Raw genomic sequence first — 19,353 nt, forward strand, 5'->3', positions numbered from 1 at the left:
TTTTCCATCCTTTCACTTTCAATCTATTTATTTCTTTGGAGTTAAAGGAACTTTGGGGACAGCATGGAGTTGAATTATATTTTTTTTGAAGTTTCATTCTGTCAATCTCTGATATTTTATTGGAGAGTTTAATGCATTTACATATAATGTGATTAAAGACAAGGAGGAACTTACCTCTGTCAATTTGGTGTTTTCTGTGTCATTTTGTTTTCAATATCTCTTATAGCTTTTTGTTTCTCATTTCCTGCATTACTGTTTTATTTTGATTTCAGTTGATTTTTATGAGACATTTAAATTCTCTTCTCATTTTCTTTTGTGTCTATCTATACCTGTTTTCTTTGTAGTTGCCATAGGGATTATATTTAGCATCATAAGGTTATAATACTCTAATTTGAATTTATTTAACTTCAATAACATAAAAATTGCTCTTATACATCTCTGTCTTTTTCTATTTCAGTTATTAACTTCACATATTTCTGTCATCATACATTGTGTGCCCTAAAACAAACTCATAATTTTTAATTATTAATTTTTAATTTTAACACATTTCTACCACTGAGCTACATTCTCTGGCCTTGATGTTGTAATCCACCTGCCTCAATTCCTGAGCAGCTGGGATTATAGGTGTGCACAACCAAGCCATCAAGACAATTGTTTTAAAGTCTTTTTCTAGTAGGTCTGACTCTGATCTTTTTCAGGGGTAGTTTCTCTTGGTTTACTGTGTTTGTTTTTGGTATTGTTATTTTCTTCTTCTTCATTATTGCAGACCTTTGTTGAGGATCAGCTTGATGTATAAACATAAGATCTTCTCAGGTCTCTTCTATACCTGTGCCTTTTCCTGAGTTTGGGTGGCAACTTTCTAAATTCCCTTATATGTTGGTCTGATTCTGTATGTCTTAGTTATTAACTGTATGGCTCCTTAAAAATGGAAAAATGAAAGGAGATTTGAGAAGGCCCTTTGAATACCTTGGCAGTCACTTTGCTCCTAGAGGAAGCAGTTGCATCCATGAGTTGAATGCATGTGTATGTGTGCAACAATGCTGCTTGCCTCTGTGTCTGTAACTCCATACTCTGAAACAACCAGTACTGATCAGAAAACATATCCCTGATATCTAGAGGACTGAGTTTTAATGCTCACCCTGATCCTGCAAGTTGCCTGCAAACTTCTCCAGGAACACACATGCAGCATCCTATCACAGGACTGGGGTGGGATGGGAAACCACTGCTGAGCTTAGGGGGGAAATTGACTAAAATTAAGCACCATTTACCTTCCAAACTTCCGCTGGAAGTTGAAGTCTTTGAATGGAGTTCAGAGTTTCAAACTACTGTATCAGATGGTTTCTACCAGTGTAGTTGTTATCTAGTTGGGTAGTTAGATCCCTGGTGCTTTCTGTTTTCTACTCCACCATCTTTCCAGGATCTTCCTTGTTACAAGTTTTGGTTCACTCATTCAAAATATTTTGTAATGCTTCTTTGCTACTGTCAGGCATGGGTTAAATATTCAGGGTATGCAGGTCTTTGCCTCAATTATCTATAGGATACTACAGACATTGAAAGATGAACACATAAATGGACATGTGATTATAGGTTATAATCCATGCTGTGAAAAAAAAAAAATACATGGCTTGGAGTTTTACACTGGAGTAGTTTTCTACAGCCAAATTTTCTCTAAACCCTTTTCTTGTCTAAATATGTCTCTTCTACCTATTGATATTAAGAACATTTTTGTATATATCAAATGATAGGTTCAGACAACTGTCATTCTGAATTTTTTTAAAGTAAAATTAAGTTGAAAATATCATAAAAAACTAAACTTGATTACTTTTTTTCTTTCAATGAACATATACCAGATTTGGCTACAACCCAGTACAAGAAAGACTCAGCTGCCTGGCCAAGAATAACTCTATCTATGTGGTGGCAAATATAGGGGACAAGAAGTCATGCAATGCCAGTGAGCCTCAGTGTCCTCCTGATGGCCGTTACCAATACAATACTAACGTGGTGTTTGATTCTCAGGGGAAACTGGTGGCACGCTACCATAAGGTAAATTTAATTTGCAAATAATTGAGTTATTGAATGCTTAAAGAATTACAGTGAACAAGACAAAAACCCTCTTACTATTGATAATAAGTGTACAAGGAAAGTAATGATTAGGTTTGGTAGGTTCTTATAATTTGCTGTACATTTGGGAGCACATGAGTTTGTTGTAGGTGTATGTGAGAGTCAGCAGGAGTTACCTACATTGAAATATAAGGTTAATTTTTAGGCTTTGTTCATTTAAAGATCTGCCCTCTTGATGAGTCAAAGAATGAAAAACTCCTTATCAGATAAACTCGGTCTTGACAATGGACAAAATAAAGCTCTTGGCTCACAGGCAATAGTTAAGTGTTCTTGGCAAACAGAGATGATCTATTTTACTTCTTTATCTTGTGAAATTCAAGATGGTCTTTGCAGATGAGAATACACATACAAATAGCTGTAATGGGAAGATGGAGCCAAAGGCTCTATTTCACTGGAGTGGCCTCAGGTTCTCCAAAGCACTGCTCTTCCCATGAAGGCAGCCATGATAGGTGAAACTGGCAATGTTAAATTGATGTGAGCTTGCATTTTTTCAGGTACACTGATGTCTAGGCCCACATCTTAAAAGAATTTCATTTCCCTTCATCTTCTGTTTTTCACAGCAAAACCTTTTCATGGGTGAAGACCAATTCAATGCACCCAAACAGCCTGAGATGGTGACATTTAACACAACCTTTGGAAAGTTTGGCATTTTCACTTGCTTTGATGTTCTCTTCCATGATCCTGCTGTTGCCCTAGTGAAAGATCTCCACGTGGACACCGTACTCTTCCCAACAGCTTGGATGAATGTCCTGCCACATTTGTCAGCAGTTGAGTTCCACTCAGCTTGGGCTATGGGCATGGGAGTCAATTTCCTTGCATCTAATTTACATAACCCCTCAAATAGAATGACAGGTAACGTTTCGTCTTTAAGATATATAGGCTTTGAATTCTACCAATAAGTATGCAAATTATAATACAACAATAAAACATTTTAAAAAGATTTTTAAACTTGATATAATCAGAAAAACGAAAATTGTTTTTTTGAACACTAACATGTACTCCTTAATACAATTGTTTTCCAATTCTTAGCTTTTGAACATTTAGCTGGTGACACACTTCAGGATCAATCTCAATCTAAACTGTTTTATAGATTTATTTTATTTTATTTTATTTTATTTTATTTCCTGAATGCATGCATACTTTTTCTTTTTTTAAATCCATCACTTCTACACCCTTCTTGATTTCTCATTTTCACATTTTATTGGATCCTCTCATCTCTGCCCCCTTATCAGTGTATTTTACTGAAATTAATGAAATACGTAGGTTGGCTTGAACTGATGAGTTTAAAATGAGCATTATGAAACCTTTCTCCACTTTCCTAATTTAAATGGCATCTCCAACTGATTACTTTCAGGAAGTGGTATTTATGCACCTGATTTTCCTAGAGCATTTCATTATGATATGAAGACACCAGAGGGAAAACTTATCATATCAACACTGGATTCCCACCCATCCCATTCCATAGTGAATTGGTCTTCTTACGCCAGCAGGATACATGCATTCCCGACAGGAAACCAAGAATTCAAGGGAACTGTATTTTTTGATGAATTCACCTTTGTGGAGCTCACAGAAATCGCAGGAAATTACACAGTTTGTCAGAAAGAGCTCTGTTGTCATTTAAGCTACGAGATGTCTGAAAAGAGATCAGATGAAGTTTATGCCTTAGGAGCATTTGATGGACTGCACGTTGTTGAAGGGTCCTATTACCTACAGGTAATTTTTGGTGTCAGAAATTGCAAGGTCAAATACAAACACTCAGGTAAATTTAAGTGTAAGATAAACAGTGAATGATTTCTTAGTATTGTTTAAGTATGTTTCACTTTTTTGAACAGATATTTTCTAAAAATAATTCTTTATTGGAAATTCAAATTTGGTTGGGCAGTCTGCACTTTTATTTTCTAAATCTTGCAATCTTAGTTGTCAGTACAATTTTAAATAGATCAGATCAAAGTAGAACATTATTTGTAGTGCCAACATTAAAAATTATTCAGATTGCAGATAAAAACGGATAATTAAATACTTATGATATATCCTACCTGAACAAATTTACACATTTTCCCTATATGTTCACTTATTCCTATCCTGTTTATAACAAAGTTGACTTTTAAGTATGTACTGGAAACAGACTAAGCTGTTGTCTGAGATTTTTCAGTAGAATGGTTTATTCCTTCAAAAATAGGATATCTCACAATCCTCAACATTTAAAAAAGAGGGGCTATTATAATTTGGTAAGATGGAATCCCAAAGAACAAGTGACCTCTATGTTCCTCTCATTCTGCTCTTTTCTTTCTTGGTCTGGCACCCATCCTATCTCACTCAAATTATTGCAATAGTCTTCTAACACAGCTTTCTGTAGACAGTCTCAGATCCATTCACTCCATTTTCAGTGCTACAATCACAAAAATTATAAAATGCCATTTCTGATTTTATTACTCTCCTGCTTAAAATTCCTCATTGACTACAAATTGACAACTAAGTTCACAAGCCGAACAGACTGTCAGTCTTGATGTTCGATCCTTTCTGTTTCTGTATCCTCTTCTTTCACCTATACCCACATGTGCCTTAAGCTTCTGTAATATGAAGACATTTTCCCATCTCCAATTTGAAAAGTGTGTGGGGCCTTTGTGCATTTGCAGTTTATTTCCTTTGTCTTTGGTGACCCACATCTAATACTTTCCCATAGAACATTCCTGTTGTTATCTCCACTAAGAAATTTTACCTGACACTTCTGTAGTACCACAGCCATGCCCCAGCTGGGTTGGGTACCTCTTTCATGTCCTCCCAGAACACCCTATGCTTAACTTATCAAAGTCACATCATGTCATATTATTCACATACTTGTTTGAGACTGAGCCCCTGAATGCTGGAACTACGCCTATTGCAAACATTTTATTTACTCTGCCATTGGTGCTATACCAGTGATTATTCATTTTCATAGACATTTATTGAGTTCCTATCATATACTGGGTACCTATTCATTGCTAATTATAGGAAGATGAATAATATTGACCTTCCCCTTGAGGAATTTAGTCTCTTGGTAGAGGAGAAACACATGTGTCTTTTGTAGTTTTTTATTTTAAAAAATATTATTTTAAAATGAGCATTCTTTTGTTCATTTTGTGCCCCAAACACTGGAGCTTCAGAAAGCTCCATTTTTGGTTTAGTATTTTTTTCTACTTCTTTGTATAGTCTCCTTTGCAATGTCATTCTCTCTTGCACAGCTTATCCTCCAGTTTCTCAAAAACAGTGTTTCTAAATCTAATATTTCTTAAGCATCAGACCCATACAGTCAATAAATATTTAGAAAACTGAACTCAGTGGTTAATTTAATGTGGAACAGGAATGTACTTAATACATTCAATAGCCTCTCTGGTGGTTACAGTTGAGTGGCGCATAATAACTTCATGACCAGCAGATCCCTAACTGCATATTATGGAGTACATTATAGTAATACAATACATGTACACAATATGCATTAATCATATTGGGTAATAAGCATTTCCACCTCTTCAATCATTAATCATTTTTATATATTGGAAATTTAATAGTCTTCTTTCCTAGTTCTTTTGAAATATATTATAGGTTGTTCTACCCAATGGTTACCCTACTTTGCTAAAGAAAAACCAGGAGTGATCCCTTTAATTAGTGTTGTAAGTACCTCTCATTGAATTTCAGGATATACATTTGGATAGATAACTGCAGTGCAGGTTTACAGGTGAGAGAACATAGAAGGCACACCTTGCTGTAGAAGTGCTAAGGAGCTGAACTTAGTCTAATTAGGGATCCAGGGAAGTTTCTAGAGATGATGCTAGTATCCAGGTGAAGAAGAGTGGGAGGGAATTCTCAGTGGAGTGAAGAGCATGAATAAGGAATTGGATGTGTGAAAAAGCAGGGTGTGTAGAAAGAGCAAGGTATTTGCTGTTACCAAGGAATAATAGGAGAAGCAAGAATCGGTGAGGGAAATCCTGGAAGGAACATCACATCCTGAAAGATTGAACCTGACACATTTAATAGCAATTCATCTCTTCTTTTGTTTCCTTTACTTTCTGTGGTGTTGGAGAACAAAAAAACTGAACCTCAGCACTGGGTAGGGCAAGTGCTCTATCATTGAGCTACATATCCAGCCCCTCCATGGCACATTTTTATTCTCTGGGTGTTGGTCAACTCTTGGAAGGTGTTCAGCAAAGAAATAAAATGGTCATATCTACTTGGAGTAGTTTTTTTCTTTGGCATACTCTGCACAATGAAACTAAGATTAAAAAAAAGATGAGATAGATTATTAAAATAGTTTTTTTAAAAATTCCTGAACCAAGGTTATGTTAGTAGGAATAAGGAAAAAGTATACAGTCAATAAATATTTAGAAAACTGAACTCAGTGGTTAATTTAATGTGAAACAGGAAAGTGGAATGATGGGTCTAGAAGACTGCTGGTTTCTGGAAATAGTGGCTGGGTGGTTGTGATGCTTCTGACAGATTAGGATGCAAGAGGAGCAGATTGGATGGAAATGGGGAGATGCTGAGTTCAGTTAGCGATCTGCTGGTCTTGAAGTTATTATGGGCAACTCAATTGTAACCACCAGAGAGGCTATTGAATGTATGGGTCTGATGCTTAGGAAATATTAGATTTAGAAACACTGTTTTTGAGAAACAGGAGGAGAAGCCCTGAAAGAGAGAATGACATTGCAAAGGAGACTATACAGAGAAGTACTCAAAAATACTAAACAAATGGAGCTTTCTGAAGCTCCAGTGCTTGGGGCACGGAATGAACAAAAGAATAGAAACTTGCAGATAAGATTGAGCAATGAAAGAATTTTTTAAAAATCCCAAACTCTAATGGACACCAAGGATGTAGAAACTCTTCAAAGGGGGAAACTGTGAGGCATATTTGTGTTCTGTTTTTACAGATGGGCATTAATAGGTACAGTCTTGGTGGAATTTTCTCTGTTCATATTGAGAGAGTGAAGGACAGATTATAGTGGTTGAGAAGTTAAAGGGTAGTAAAAGAAACCTTGTCTGAGACAGGAAAAAGAGAAACTAGTCAGGGGCTGAACAGAGACTTATGGTCAGGGAAAAAAATTTTTTTTCTTCTAGTAGATGAGAAAGCCTTGATTATCTGTATAGGTCTAAGGCAGAGAACATCAAAAGAAGAAAATGATGAAAATACAGGAGAAACCAATACTCCTAATCAGTTCTTTAAGGTTCTAGAGGAAAGGGAAAAAATAGTATTGTGAATATAAGTATAATATGTCCAATAATTGAAAATCAGATGAACAAACTATATTATAGAAGAATATTTATTGCCATGTATTATATAGTATATTAACATATTAAGTTAGATATGAAGCATATATTTGGTACTATATAGTCATATAAAATTTTTAAGTTAAATAACAGTGGGTTTTTTGTGTGTGTGATGTATTTTTAAAGTAAAAAGCCAGCTACCTTGCAACTCTGAACTCTTCGTCTTCCCTTTCAGTCTTGTTCTATCTTTCTGCTTTTCTCAGTCTCAGGTTCACTCAAGGAGAGAATCAGGAAGTCCCCTCTTTTTTCAAATTTTTAAAATTTTACTTTGCCATATATGACAGCAGGATGCATTACAATTCATATTACACATGTAGAATATAATTTTTCATATCTCTGATTGTATACAAAGTATATTCACACCATTCATAGCTTCATACATGTACTTAGGGTAATGATGTTCATCTCATTTCACTGTCTTTTCTACTCCCCTGTCCCCTCCTTTCTTGTCCCTGCCCTTTGCCCAATCTAGAGTTCATTTAATCCTCCCATGCTCCTTCTCCCAACTCCACTATGAATGCCATGATTTTATTCTCTTTTATTGCTGAGTAATATTCCAGTGTGTATATGTACCACATTTTCATTATCTATTCATCTACTGAAGGGCATATAGGTTGGTTCCACAGTTTAGCTACTGTGCATTGTGCTGCTATAAACATTGATATGGCTGTGTTCCTGTAGTATGGTGTTTTTAAGTTCTTTGGGTATAGACTGAGGAGTGGAATAGCTGGGTCAAATGGTGGTTCCATTTTTAATTTTCCAAGGAATCTCCATACTGCTTTCCATATTGGCTGCACTAATTTGCACTCCGACCAGCAATGTATGAGTGTGCCTTTTCCCCCACATTCTCGCCAACACTTATTGTTGTTTGTATTCTTAATAGCTGCCATTCTGACTGGAGTAAGATGAAATCTTAGAGTAGTTTGATTTGTATTTCTCTAATTGCTAGAGATGTTGAACATTTTTTCACATATTTATTGATTGTATATCATCTTATGAGAAGTGTCTCTTTAGTTCCTTGGCCCATTTATTAATTGGGTTATTTGGTTTTTTTGTGTGTGTATGTGTGTTTAGCTTTTTGAATTCTTTATGTACCCTAGAAATAAGTGCTCTATCTGATGTATGAGTGGTAAAAATTTGTTCCCAAAATGTAGGCTCTCTATTCACCTTATAGATTGTTTCTTTTGCTGAGAAGAAACTTTTTAGTTTGAGTCCATCCCATTTATTGATTTTTAAAATTTTAATTCTTTCACTAAAGGAGTCTTATTAAGGAAGTAGGGCCCTAATCTGACATGATGGAGATTTGGGCCTACTTTTTCTTCTATTAGGCGCAGGGTCTCTGGTTTAATTCCTAGGTCCTTGATTTACTTTGAGTTGAGATTTGTGCATGGTGAGAGATAGGGGTTTAAATTCATTTTGTTGCATATTGATTTCCAGCACCATTTGTTGAAGAGGCTATCTTTTCTCCAATGTATGTTTTTGGAGCCTTTTTCTAATATAACTGTAATTATGTGAGTTAGTCTGTGTGTATTCTTTTCTGTACCTTTGGTCTACCCATATATTTTGCTGCCAATACCATGCTGTTTTTGTTACTGATGCTCTGTAGTATCATTTAGGGTCTGGTATTGTGATGCCACTTGCTTTACTCTTCTTGCTAAGGATTGCTTTGGCTATTCTGAGTCTCTTATTTTTCCAGATGAATTTCATGACTGCCTTTTCTATTTCTATGAGGAATGTCATTGGGATTTTGATTGGATTTGCATTGAATTTCTATAATGATTTTGATAGTCTGGTCATTTTGACAATATTAATTCTGCCTATCCAAGAACAAGGGAGATCTTTCCATCTTCTAAGGTCTTCTTTCATTAGTGTTCTGTAGTTTTTGTTGTAGAGGCCTTTCACCTCTTTTGTTAGGTTGATTCCCAAGTATTTTATTTTATTTTATTTTATTGAGGCTACTACAAATGGGGTAGTTTTCCTCATTTGCCTTTCAGAGGATTTGTCACTGATAAACAGAAAATGCCTTTGATTTATCAGTGTTGATTATATATACTGCTACTTTTCTCAATTCATTTTCTAGTTCTGAAAGCTTTGTGGTAGAATGTTTTGGGTCTTATAGGTATAGCATCATATTGTCAACAAATAGTGGTAATTTGAGTTCTTCTTTTCCTATCTGAATCCCTTTAATTTCTTTCATCTGTCTAATTGCTCTGGCCAGTGTTTCAAAAACTATGTTAAATAGAAGTGGTGAAAGAGAGCATCCCTGTCTTGTTCCAGTATTTAGAGGGAATGCTTCCAATTTTTCTTCATTTAGAATGATGTAGGCCTATGGCTTAGCATAGATAGCTTTTATGATGTTCAGATATTCTCCTGTAATCCCTAGTTTTTTTAGTGTTTTGAACATGAAAGGATGATGTATTTTGTCAAATGCTTTTTCTGCATCTATTGAGATGATCATATGGATCTTATCTTTTAGTCAATTGATGTGATGAATTACATTTATTGATTTCCATATGTTGAACTGACATTGCATCCCTGGGATGAATCTCACTTGATCATGGTGCACTATCTTTTTGATATGTTTTTGTATTCGATTTGCCAGAATTTTTTGAGAATTGTTGCATCTGTGTTCATTAGAGATGTTGGTCTGAAGTTTTCTTTCTTTGATATGTCTTTGCCTGGTTTTGGAATCAGGGTGATATTGGCCTCATAGAATGAGTTTGGAAGTGCTCCCTCTTTTTCTATTTCCTAAAATAAATTAAAGAGTATTCATATTAGTTCAGCTTCAAATGTCTTGTAGAAATTGGCTGTGTATCCATCATGTCCTGGGCTTTTCTTGGTTGTTAGGCTTCTGATGATATCTTCTATTTCATTGCTTGAAATTGATCTTTTTGAATTATGTATATCATCCTGATTCAATTTGGGCCAATCATATGACTCTAGAAATTTGTCAATGCCTTCAGTATTTTCTATTTTATTGGAGTACAGATTTTCAAAATAATTTCTAATTATCTTCTGTATTTATGTAATGTCTGTTGGGATATTTCCTTTTTCATCATATATGTTAGTAATTTCAGTTTTCTCTCTCCTTTTCTTCTTTAGCATGGGTAAGTTTTGTCAATTCTATTTATTTATTAACCAACTTTTTGTTTTTTCAATTTATTTTGGTTTTATTGATTTTATCTCTGATTTTAATTATTTCTTGTCTTCTTCTTTTGGTGTTGATTTGTTTTTCTTTTTCTAGGGCTTTGAGATGTTAAGTCATTTATCTGTTGGCTTTTTTTTTTTCTTTTAAGGAATGACCTCCATGCAATGAATTTTACTCTTAGTGCTGCCTTCATAGTGTCTCAGAGATTTCAATATGTTGTATCAGTGTTTTCATTTACCTCTAAGAATTTTTAAATCTTGTCCTCAATGTCTTTTGCAACCCATTGTTCATTCAGTAGCATTTTATTTAGTTTCCAGGTGTTGGAGTAGCTTTTATGTTTTATTTTGTCATTGATTTCTAATTTCATCCATTATGATCTGATAAAATTCAGGGTATTATCTCTACTTTTTTTGTATTTGCTTAGAGTTGCTTTGTGGCATTATATATGGTCTATTTTAGAGAAGGATCCATGGGCTGTTGAGAAGAAAGTGTATTCGCTCGTTAAAGGATGAAATATTCTATACATGTCAGTTAAGTCTAAGTTATTGGTTTTATTATTGAGTTCTATAGTTTCTTTTTTCAGCTTTTGTTTGAAAGATCTATCCAGTGGTGAAACAGGTGTGTTAAAGCCACCCCAAATTATTGTGTTGTGGTCAATTTGACTCTTGAACTTAAGAAGAATTTGTTTCATGAACATAGACGCTCCCTTATTTGGGGCATATATATTTATAATTGTCATGTTTTGTTGGTGTCTGGTTCTGTTGAGCAGTATGAAATGTCCTTCTTTATCCCTTTTGGGTAACTTTAACTTGAAGTCTACTTTATTTGAGGATGGAAACCCCTGCTTGCTTTTGCAGTCCATGTGAGTGGTATGATTTTTCCCAACCTTTCACCTTCAGTCTGTGGATGTCTTTTCCTATAAGATGAGTCTCCTGAAGGCAGCATATTGTTGGAACTTCTTTAAAATCCAATCTGCCAGTCTATATCTTTTGATTAGTGAGTTTAGGCCATTAACATTCAGGGTTATTATTGAGACATGATTTGTATTCCCAGCTACTTTTGTTATTTAACTTGACTTGGTTTCTTATTTGATTACTTTTTCCTTTTGTGTAGTACCACCCTCTATTGATTGTCATTGTTGTTTTTCATTTCCTTTTCATGGAATATTTTGCTAAGGATGTTCTGTAGTGCAGGTTTTCTAGCTGTAAATTCTTTTAACTTTTGTTTATCATTGAAGGTTTTTATTTCATTATCAAATCTAAAGCATAATTTTGCTGGATATAAGATTCTTGGTTGGCATCCATTTTCTTTCAGAGCTTGATATATATTTTACCAGGATCTTATAGCTTCCAGGGTCTGGTTTGAAAAACCTGTACATAACCTAATTGTTCTCCCACTATATGTAATCTGATTCCTTTCTCTTGTGGCTTTTTTTTTAAGAGAGAGAGAGAGAGAGAGAGAGAGAGAGAGAGAGAGAGAGAGAGAATTTTTTAATATTTATTTTTCAATTTTCGGCGTACACAACATCTTTGTATGTGGTGCTGAGGATCGAACCCGGGCCGCACGCATGCCAGGCCAGTGTGCTACCGCTTGAGCCACATCCCCAGCCCCTCTCTTGTGGCTTTTAATATTCTCTCCTCATTCTGTATGTTAGGCATTTTCATTATAATGTGTCTTGGTGTGGATCTGTTGTGATTTTGTACATTTGGTTTCCTTTAAGCTTCTTGAATTTGGTTTCCCAATTCATTCTTCATATTTGGAAAATTATCTGATATTATTTTATTGAATAGATTGTTCATTTATTTGTTTTGGAACTCTATGCTTTCTTCTATCCCAATGACTCTTAAATTTGGTATTTTTATGCTATCCCATATTTCTTGAATGTTTTGTTCATGATTTCTTACCATTTTCACTGTGTGGTCTACATTCTTTTCAAGATTATACATTTTGTCTTCATTGTCTGACGTCCTGTCTTCCAAGTGATCTAATCTAATCTAATTGGTAATGCTTTTAATTTGAACTTTTAATTTGGTTATTTTCTTTCATTTCAAGGATTTCTGTTTGTTTGTATTTAGAACCTCTATCTCCGCATTGAAGTAATATTTTGCTTCCTGTATTTATTTATGTAGCTCTTTGTCAAGATCATCTTTTGCTCTCTTATGTCATCCTTTAATTCACAGAACTTTTTAATTATGTACTTCCTGAACTCCTTCTTTGTAATTTCTTCTGTTGTTCTGGCCATGGATTCTAATAATGTGGCATTTTGATTTGTTTGGGGCACTTTCTTACCTTGTCTTTTCATATTTCTTTTATGTCTTCCCTTCTAGTACTGTGAATCTGAGGCATTACCATTTTACCCTACAGGCTTATAGTGTCTCAGTGGGGCCCCAATACTTATCCTTTGAGGTGAAGGACAGTGTTAACAGATTCCAATATAATCAATATACAGCCTTAGAAACAATTAGTTGCTATAAATATGTTTACAGTTGGGTCACAATGTACAGAAATGGTGAATTCAATTATAATCTACAATATAATCAGTAGGTTTGTAAAAGGGTTTACAGTTTCTGATGGTGGACAAAAAACTGGGGGTGAGGAGTAGGATGATATGCTGAGGAAGTAGGAAGTGAGGATATAGAGTTATTATATCTTAGGAATTGTTAAATAGAAATCTAAAGAAGATTAGTAGCATGAGAAGGGAGAGGAAGTAATTTGGGGTAGACAAGTAAGTGGGAAGATAATAGAGTACATAAAATGAACACAGATATATATTAATAAAAATAAAAAATATTAAAATAATAGAAATTGGTGGAAAAGAAGAAAAAACTAAAAAGAATATACAACACAACTGTAATATACTATTCAGAAGTCCCAGACCTCAAAATCCTAATTCATGCAAAGTACTTGGTTTCACATGTGTAGGGGGTATGAATGTGGGATAATAGGAAAGGAGAAGAAAAAAAGAAAAAAAATCTCAAAGAAACAAGGCTTGATTTGGTTGAAGATCAGTATCTTTCCTGCTTCCCCTTTCATCCAATAGGTGGGGTCATCTGTTGTTAGCTGGTATCTCTGCCCTCAGGGTGGTGAAGGTAACCAAGGTGTTACTGTGCCAGGTTAGCAGCTGCTGGGGAGTGGGGGGAGTTAGAAACTGGGTACCTGCCAAGGCAGAGTTACAAACTGGGAGTTGCTCCCACTAAAGATGGTGATGATGATGCTCCAAGATGGAGGCATCTGCTTTCAGTGATGGGGTGTCAGGTGGGATGGGGGTATCCAACTGATAGCGTTGGACATGGGCAATGTGTTCAGAGAGAGCTCCGTGGCATGCAGTGTGTGGTTTCAGCTGTGTGAAGACCCTATGTGAAGTTCTTTGGTGCAGGCAGGCCAAGGCACCGCTTGTAGGGGACTATCTCTGTTGCTGCAGAGTCCCAAGATGAAGACCACTGGGGGAGCCCCACATTGGTAAATGAGGGTCCACACAGGAGTAGCGGCCAGAGTTCTTGCACGTGGGTAGCTGCTGGGTGTCCTGCGTAGAAGTGGCGTCCAGGATTTCTGTTCAGGTGTGTGGCCAAAAGTTCTGCATGGATGCTGATGCCTATGGTCCTGCTTGGGCACTTGGTAGTCCAGCATGGACAAGTAGTTGGGAGACCTACTCTGACGTTGAGGCCTGGAGCCCTGCATGGGAATGGTGACCATGATTCCTGAGAGGGAGCAGGAATATCACTCAGAGAGAAATAGTATTCTCACTGCTTGAGTCCCAGGTCACTGAGTGGCACAGAATGCTGCCTCCCTCTGGTCTATCATCTTGGATCATCAAGAAATCCCTTCTTAATGTTGGGTGGTGGGTTGGCTCTGTCAAGTAAAACTGAGCTCTCTGTTGTTATTGCTGGGTAGCTACCTCTGTTGGTACCATACATTTTGGAATTTGGAAATTTCTAATTTCACAAAGACCATGTATTGTGAACATATAGCCAACGGAGTCTGGGACAATACCCAGCATCAAGCATATAAGTTTAGCTATTGGAAAACATGGTAATATTCACCTTAAATAGCCTAAATAACTAGATTATAGAGTTACATTAATTACACTTTGGTTTTAATGCCAAATGGTTTATAAAAAATTCTTATTTTCAAAAAATTTTGGATATTGGTGTTGAAGATAAGGAACTTTGGTATTGTGTGATATTGATAATCTTTCATAGTCTGCGATGCTATATTATGCTAGAAAAAAAATCTCTGGTATTACTAAAAACTACTTCCTAACTAAGAAGAAAAAGACAAAGAGGTAAGCATGAAATAAACCCCCATATTGCCTCACAAATTTTCTATGTATTCTTTGGAAAAAAGACACACAATTTCGTAAGACTTAAGGATGTGGGCAAAAAAAAGGAAGTGGTGGCATTCTAAAGAAGAATTCTAAAGTGGTAAAAGGTTGGATAAACAACTTGAAGAAGTCTTTGAAGGAAGAAAAGATTTGGAGCAGTTGCTAGAAAAGAGTGGGAGAGGGAGCAGCCTACATATTTTAAAGAATTATTGAGCAATTCAATGAAAAAGGAATAGGCAAATGAAAGAAATTAATTACCTTTACCAAGGGCATTTAGGAGTTTTTCCTCTTTAAATTATTATCTGTACCCTCCCTCTATAACCTCCCTCCACTGTGACAGTCCTCCAAACCACCAACTTCTGGGGCTTTCGACTCTCCAACAGTGTAAGGAATTAGGGACCAAGAACTCTGCTAAAAACAAAAAATAAAATGCAAAAGTTTGATTAGCAAATTGAGAATATAGATTTTGGTATCAGAATCCTGGGTGAGTGAGGTGTGGTGGTACACGTGTAATCCCAGTGGCTTGGGAGCCTGAGGCAGGAGAAAGTTCAAAGTCAGCCTCAGTAATTTAGCAAGGCCCTAAGCAACTTAGTGAGACCTTGTCTTAAAAAGAAAAATAAAGAGGACTGGTAATATGGTTCAGTGGTTAAGGACCCCTGGGTTTAATCCTCAGTACTTAAAAATTAAAAAAAGAAGGAGAAAAAGAAGGAGAAGGAAGAATGGAAAAGAAAAAATGAAATAAAATCCTGGGTGATCTCTGACTTACTACATTGTAGCCACCTGGCTTCAAGCCAACCCTTCAACTTCCTTAAGTCTCTAGCTATTCACCTATAATATGTGGACTCAGTGTCTTCAACCAAATTCTTATGCAATGCCTGCTATATTTAGGCACTTGCTAGAGGATGGGGATGTTAAGATGAGTAAGAGGGCTGTAATCCCCTTAAGCCTAAGAGGGGGGAGCCAGTCATTGCACAGAAAATAAAGAAAATTACTAGTTAGTTTTAGTTGTGACAAATGCTGCAAAGGAAAAATACCTGCAAACTTAGAGTACACTACTGTGGAACCTCTCCTAGTCCTGCAGAAAGGATGACAAAACAGCATATTCTCTGGATCTTTCTTGGGTCTCTCAGCACCTTCTGCCTTTAGTCCTCATATGGTGTTTTTTTTTTTCTGAGACAATTCTTTATAGGGTTTTGAGGAAGTTTGATTTAATAAATTCATGTTATGCATTAAGATCAGCATGTAAAAAGTCCTTAATAAATGTTTATTTTATTAGTAGTATTGCCAATAAAAATAATCGCAACCTATCCTTTCCATCACCAGAGCAACACCACCAGGTTTCAACACCAACCACATTGCAAGTAGCTGCCTATTCAATTTCTTTCCTCCCTTAGTCTTTTTCATATGCCGGATGTCCTGTCCCTTTTTATTTCCTGGATTGGTTCCAGCCCTCTCTATCTCAGTAATTTTAATCAAAGTAATTCATGGGCATAATTAAAAAGACAAATAGCACTGGAGGTTTATGAAACTCTAGTTCACTTTTGAGTCTGCCTCCTCCCCCTTTCAGGGGGCAAATACTTGTCAATATTTTAGCTGTTGTTTTTTCTGGAATTTACTCTTCTCTCTATTTCTATACACCACTGCTATGTTTTATTCATAAATTTTAGTCCTAATTAAATGAAGGGATAAATTCTGTTATCCCTTCATTTCTTCCCATATCCAAGTCTTTCTATGTCTTACTTCCAAAATGATTATTTTTTGTTGTTGTTGTTTTGGTACTGGTGATTGAACCTGGGGCATTTAACCACTCAGTCACATCCCCAGCCCTTTTTGTAAAATTTTGAGACAGTGTCTTACTAAGTTGCTTAGGGCCTTGCTAAGTTGTTGAGGTTGGTCATGAACTTGTGATCCTCCTGCTTCAGCCTCCCAAGTTGCTGGGATTATAGGCGTCTGCCACTGCACCTGGCCACGTGGATTCATTCTCTTTTCTTTTTTCATTTATCTTCAAGAAAGTACTGCATGCACATAGTTAAGAAGATGAAGAGCACTAAAAAATGTGATAAAACAGTTGTGTCATCCATAATCCACCTAGCTCCCTTTTTCAGAGAGAAGTTGACTCATTTTTTAAATTACAATCCAATTCATGTTTCCTAATGGTACTTATGTTCTTTAAAATTCACCACTTTTAGCTATTATCTTTTATATTCTGCTCTGGTAGATGAACACTTAGCTTTGCTACATCATTCTACCTGCCTCCCATTTTCCATCCTTCCACTATACTTTTATTTGCATTACTATGACTATGCAAATATTCAGAGGGAAGCGTTGGCTGCATGTTATTTTCCTCTTTGTTTCTCCTGAAATTAATAATTGCACTGGAGCCATCTCAGGGAAATGACTTTGCAAGGTGTTTGTGGGGAATGGCTGAGGGAGATGTTTCAAATATTCACTGTGATTCATTCATATAATCCCTTTTAACCACATCTTTCATACCTCCCTGTAAAAACCATCTGCTTTATCTCTCTGAAAATAAATTCCCCAACTTTTACCAGAGTAGGGGAGGGACTGTGGCCTCTCTTAGTATCTAAGGCATTCTTCACAACTTGCTACTAATTTTCCTTAATTTGGCCCCCACAACTTTATGCACACTTGAGGTACTTAGTACCTAGGTTCCAGTGATACAATCCATTGGGCATTCTGAAGTGAAGATGGTTGATTCTTGCCTTTCTCCACTGGCCAGTTTAGGATGTGGCTTTCAGAGGTCTATTGAGTCAGCTAGTAACCACTTTTTGCATCAAATGCAGATTCTAAAGCTATACTATGGTCTGTCCTCCTGTTTTTTTATCCTTCCTTCCTTTTGTTTCTTTTTTAAAATTTTTTTTTTAAAGAGAGAGTGAGAGAGGAGAGAGAGAGAGAGAGAGAGAGAGAGAATTTTTTAATATTTATTTTTTAGTTCTCGGCGGACACAACATCTTTGTTGGTATGTGGTGCTGAGGATCGAACCCGGGCCGCACGCATGCCAGGCGAGCGCGCTACCGCTTGAGCCACATCCCCAGCCCCTCTTTTTTAAAAATTAATGTTCGTTTTATAGGATTTCAAGGGATTTTCTTGTTTTTTAAAAATTAGTGTTGTTTTTTATAGGATTTTAAGGGAACAAAATAGAAGTGTGTTTTCATTCTCCCATACTTGAAAATTATTTGTCTCTCATCTTAACATGAAAGACACTTAACACTTGCTTTGAAGTGCTTGCCTTCTATCTGCCAAAATGGAAATTAAGGAGACCAGTTAGAGACTAATGCGTCAGTCAGGCAAGAAATGATATTGGTTTGGAAGACGCTGCAGATAGAGTTAAGTGACTGTGAATTCCCCTAGAGGGAATGTTCCCTCTGCATGGTGAAATGAGTTATATACTTAGATTTTTACATTGAAATGACCATGTCATATAGTGGGAGAAGAACTTAACTGACTTTTTCCATCTGTGTTCGGAAATAAAAGACATGACATTTCTGGATTATGGAGGTTGTCTCTAGATCAACTTTGCAGCTCATTACAACCCTATTTTTTTTGATCATGTGAAATAAGCAATAAGAAGTTTCACTAGTGTTGAGATTAAATATTTTTAAAATATGGAACATTCTTGATAATTAAAAACATTGCTAACTTGAAGAATAAAGATATAGTTGTTCATGGTCAAAGATTCAATTTTCTTATGTGGTTATCTGTTCAAACAGCAAATTTCAGGAAGCACTGGAACCTAAAGTCCTTATCTTATTGATGGGTACATTAGTTATTCATTATTTAGAAATAAACATGACAACTCTATGAGGAAACAGCATTATTTTTTTCAACTAAGGGGCACAGTTATTTTTGAAGTACAGAGTATTTCAAATGACTTTCTTATGACTTTTTATTTTTAGTGCAGCTAGCATTAAACTAACCAATTCATTTAAAATTTTTTCTGCTTCTATATTAAAATGTGACTAACAGGTAAGCATTGTGTGGTGTATAACATGATGTTTCAGCATTGTGCAATGATTAGAGAAAGCTAATTACATGTGCATCACGACTTCCTATAACCTCTTGATTTGCATTACTTCTCTAGATTTGTACTCTGCTGAAATGTGAAACCACTGACTTGCACACCTGTGGTGGTTCAGTTGACACAGCTTCCACTAGGTTTGAATCGTTCTCCCTCAGTGGCACTTTCGGAACCCAGTATGTCTTCCCTGAGGTATTGCTGAGTGACGTTCAGCTTGCACCTAAAGAATTTCAGGTAACAATCTTTGCTTGATATTGCCAGTTAATTTCATGTAAGAGGAAGTACTTTTTGACCTCAAAACCCCCAAGTGCCTCCAAAAACCATAAAAGTCTCCATTTGAAAAAGGTTTGGTTATTTGGGGGATCACGAAGGATACTGAGTGGGCTGAATTTCTTACCTGGAAATTCTTAGTGTAATAATGGG

The 19,353-nt window shown here is 36.0% G+C and overlaps 1 protein-coding gene across 5 annotated transcripts in view; it reads left to right on the forward strand.

Moving 5' to 3' along the window:
- VNN1 (vanin 1) overlaps positions 1 to 19,353 on the forward strand; it is a 33,853-nt gene that overhangs the window by 11,104 nt on the left and 3,396 nt on the right. For all 5 annotated transcript variants that reach the window (XM_081295167.1, XM_081295164.1, XM_081295163.1 and 2 more), the window contains 4 exons: positions 1,851 to 2,043; positions 2,682 to 2,973; positions 3,476 to 3,834; positions 18,994 to 19,164. In XM_081295167.1, coding sequence (XP_081151293.1) covers positions 1,851 to 2,043; positions 2,682 to 2,973; positions 3,476 to 3,834; positions 18,994 to 19,164 — 1,015 coding nt within the window. The remainder of the gene's footprint in view (positions 1 to 1,850; positions 2,044 to 2,681; positions 2,974 to 3,475; positions 3,835 to 18,993; positions 19,165 to 19,353) is intronic.

This window comes from Spermophilus citellus (genome assembly GCF_964194105.1).
Source record: "Spermophilus citellus genome assembly, chromosome: 5".
In the NCBI taxonomy this organism is placed as follows: domain Eukaryota; kingdom Metazoa; phylum Chordata; class Mammalia; order Rodentia; family Sciuridae; genus Spermophilus; species Spermophilus citellus.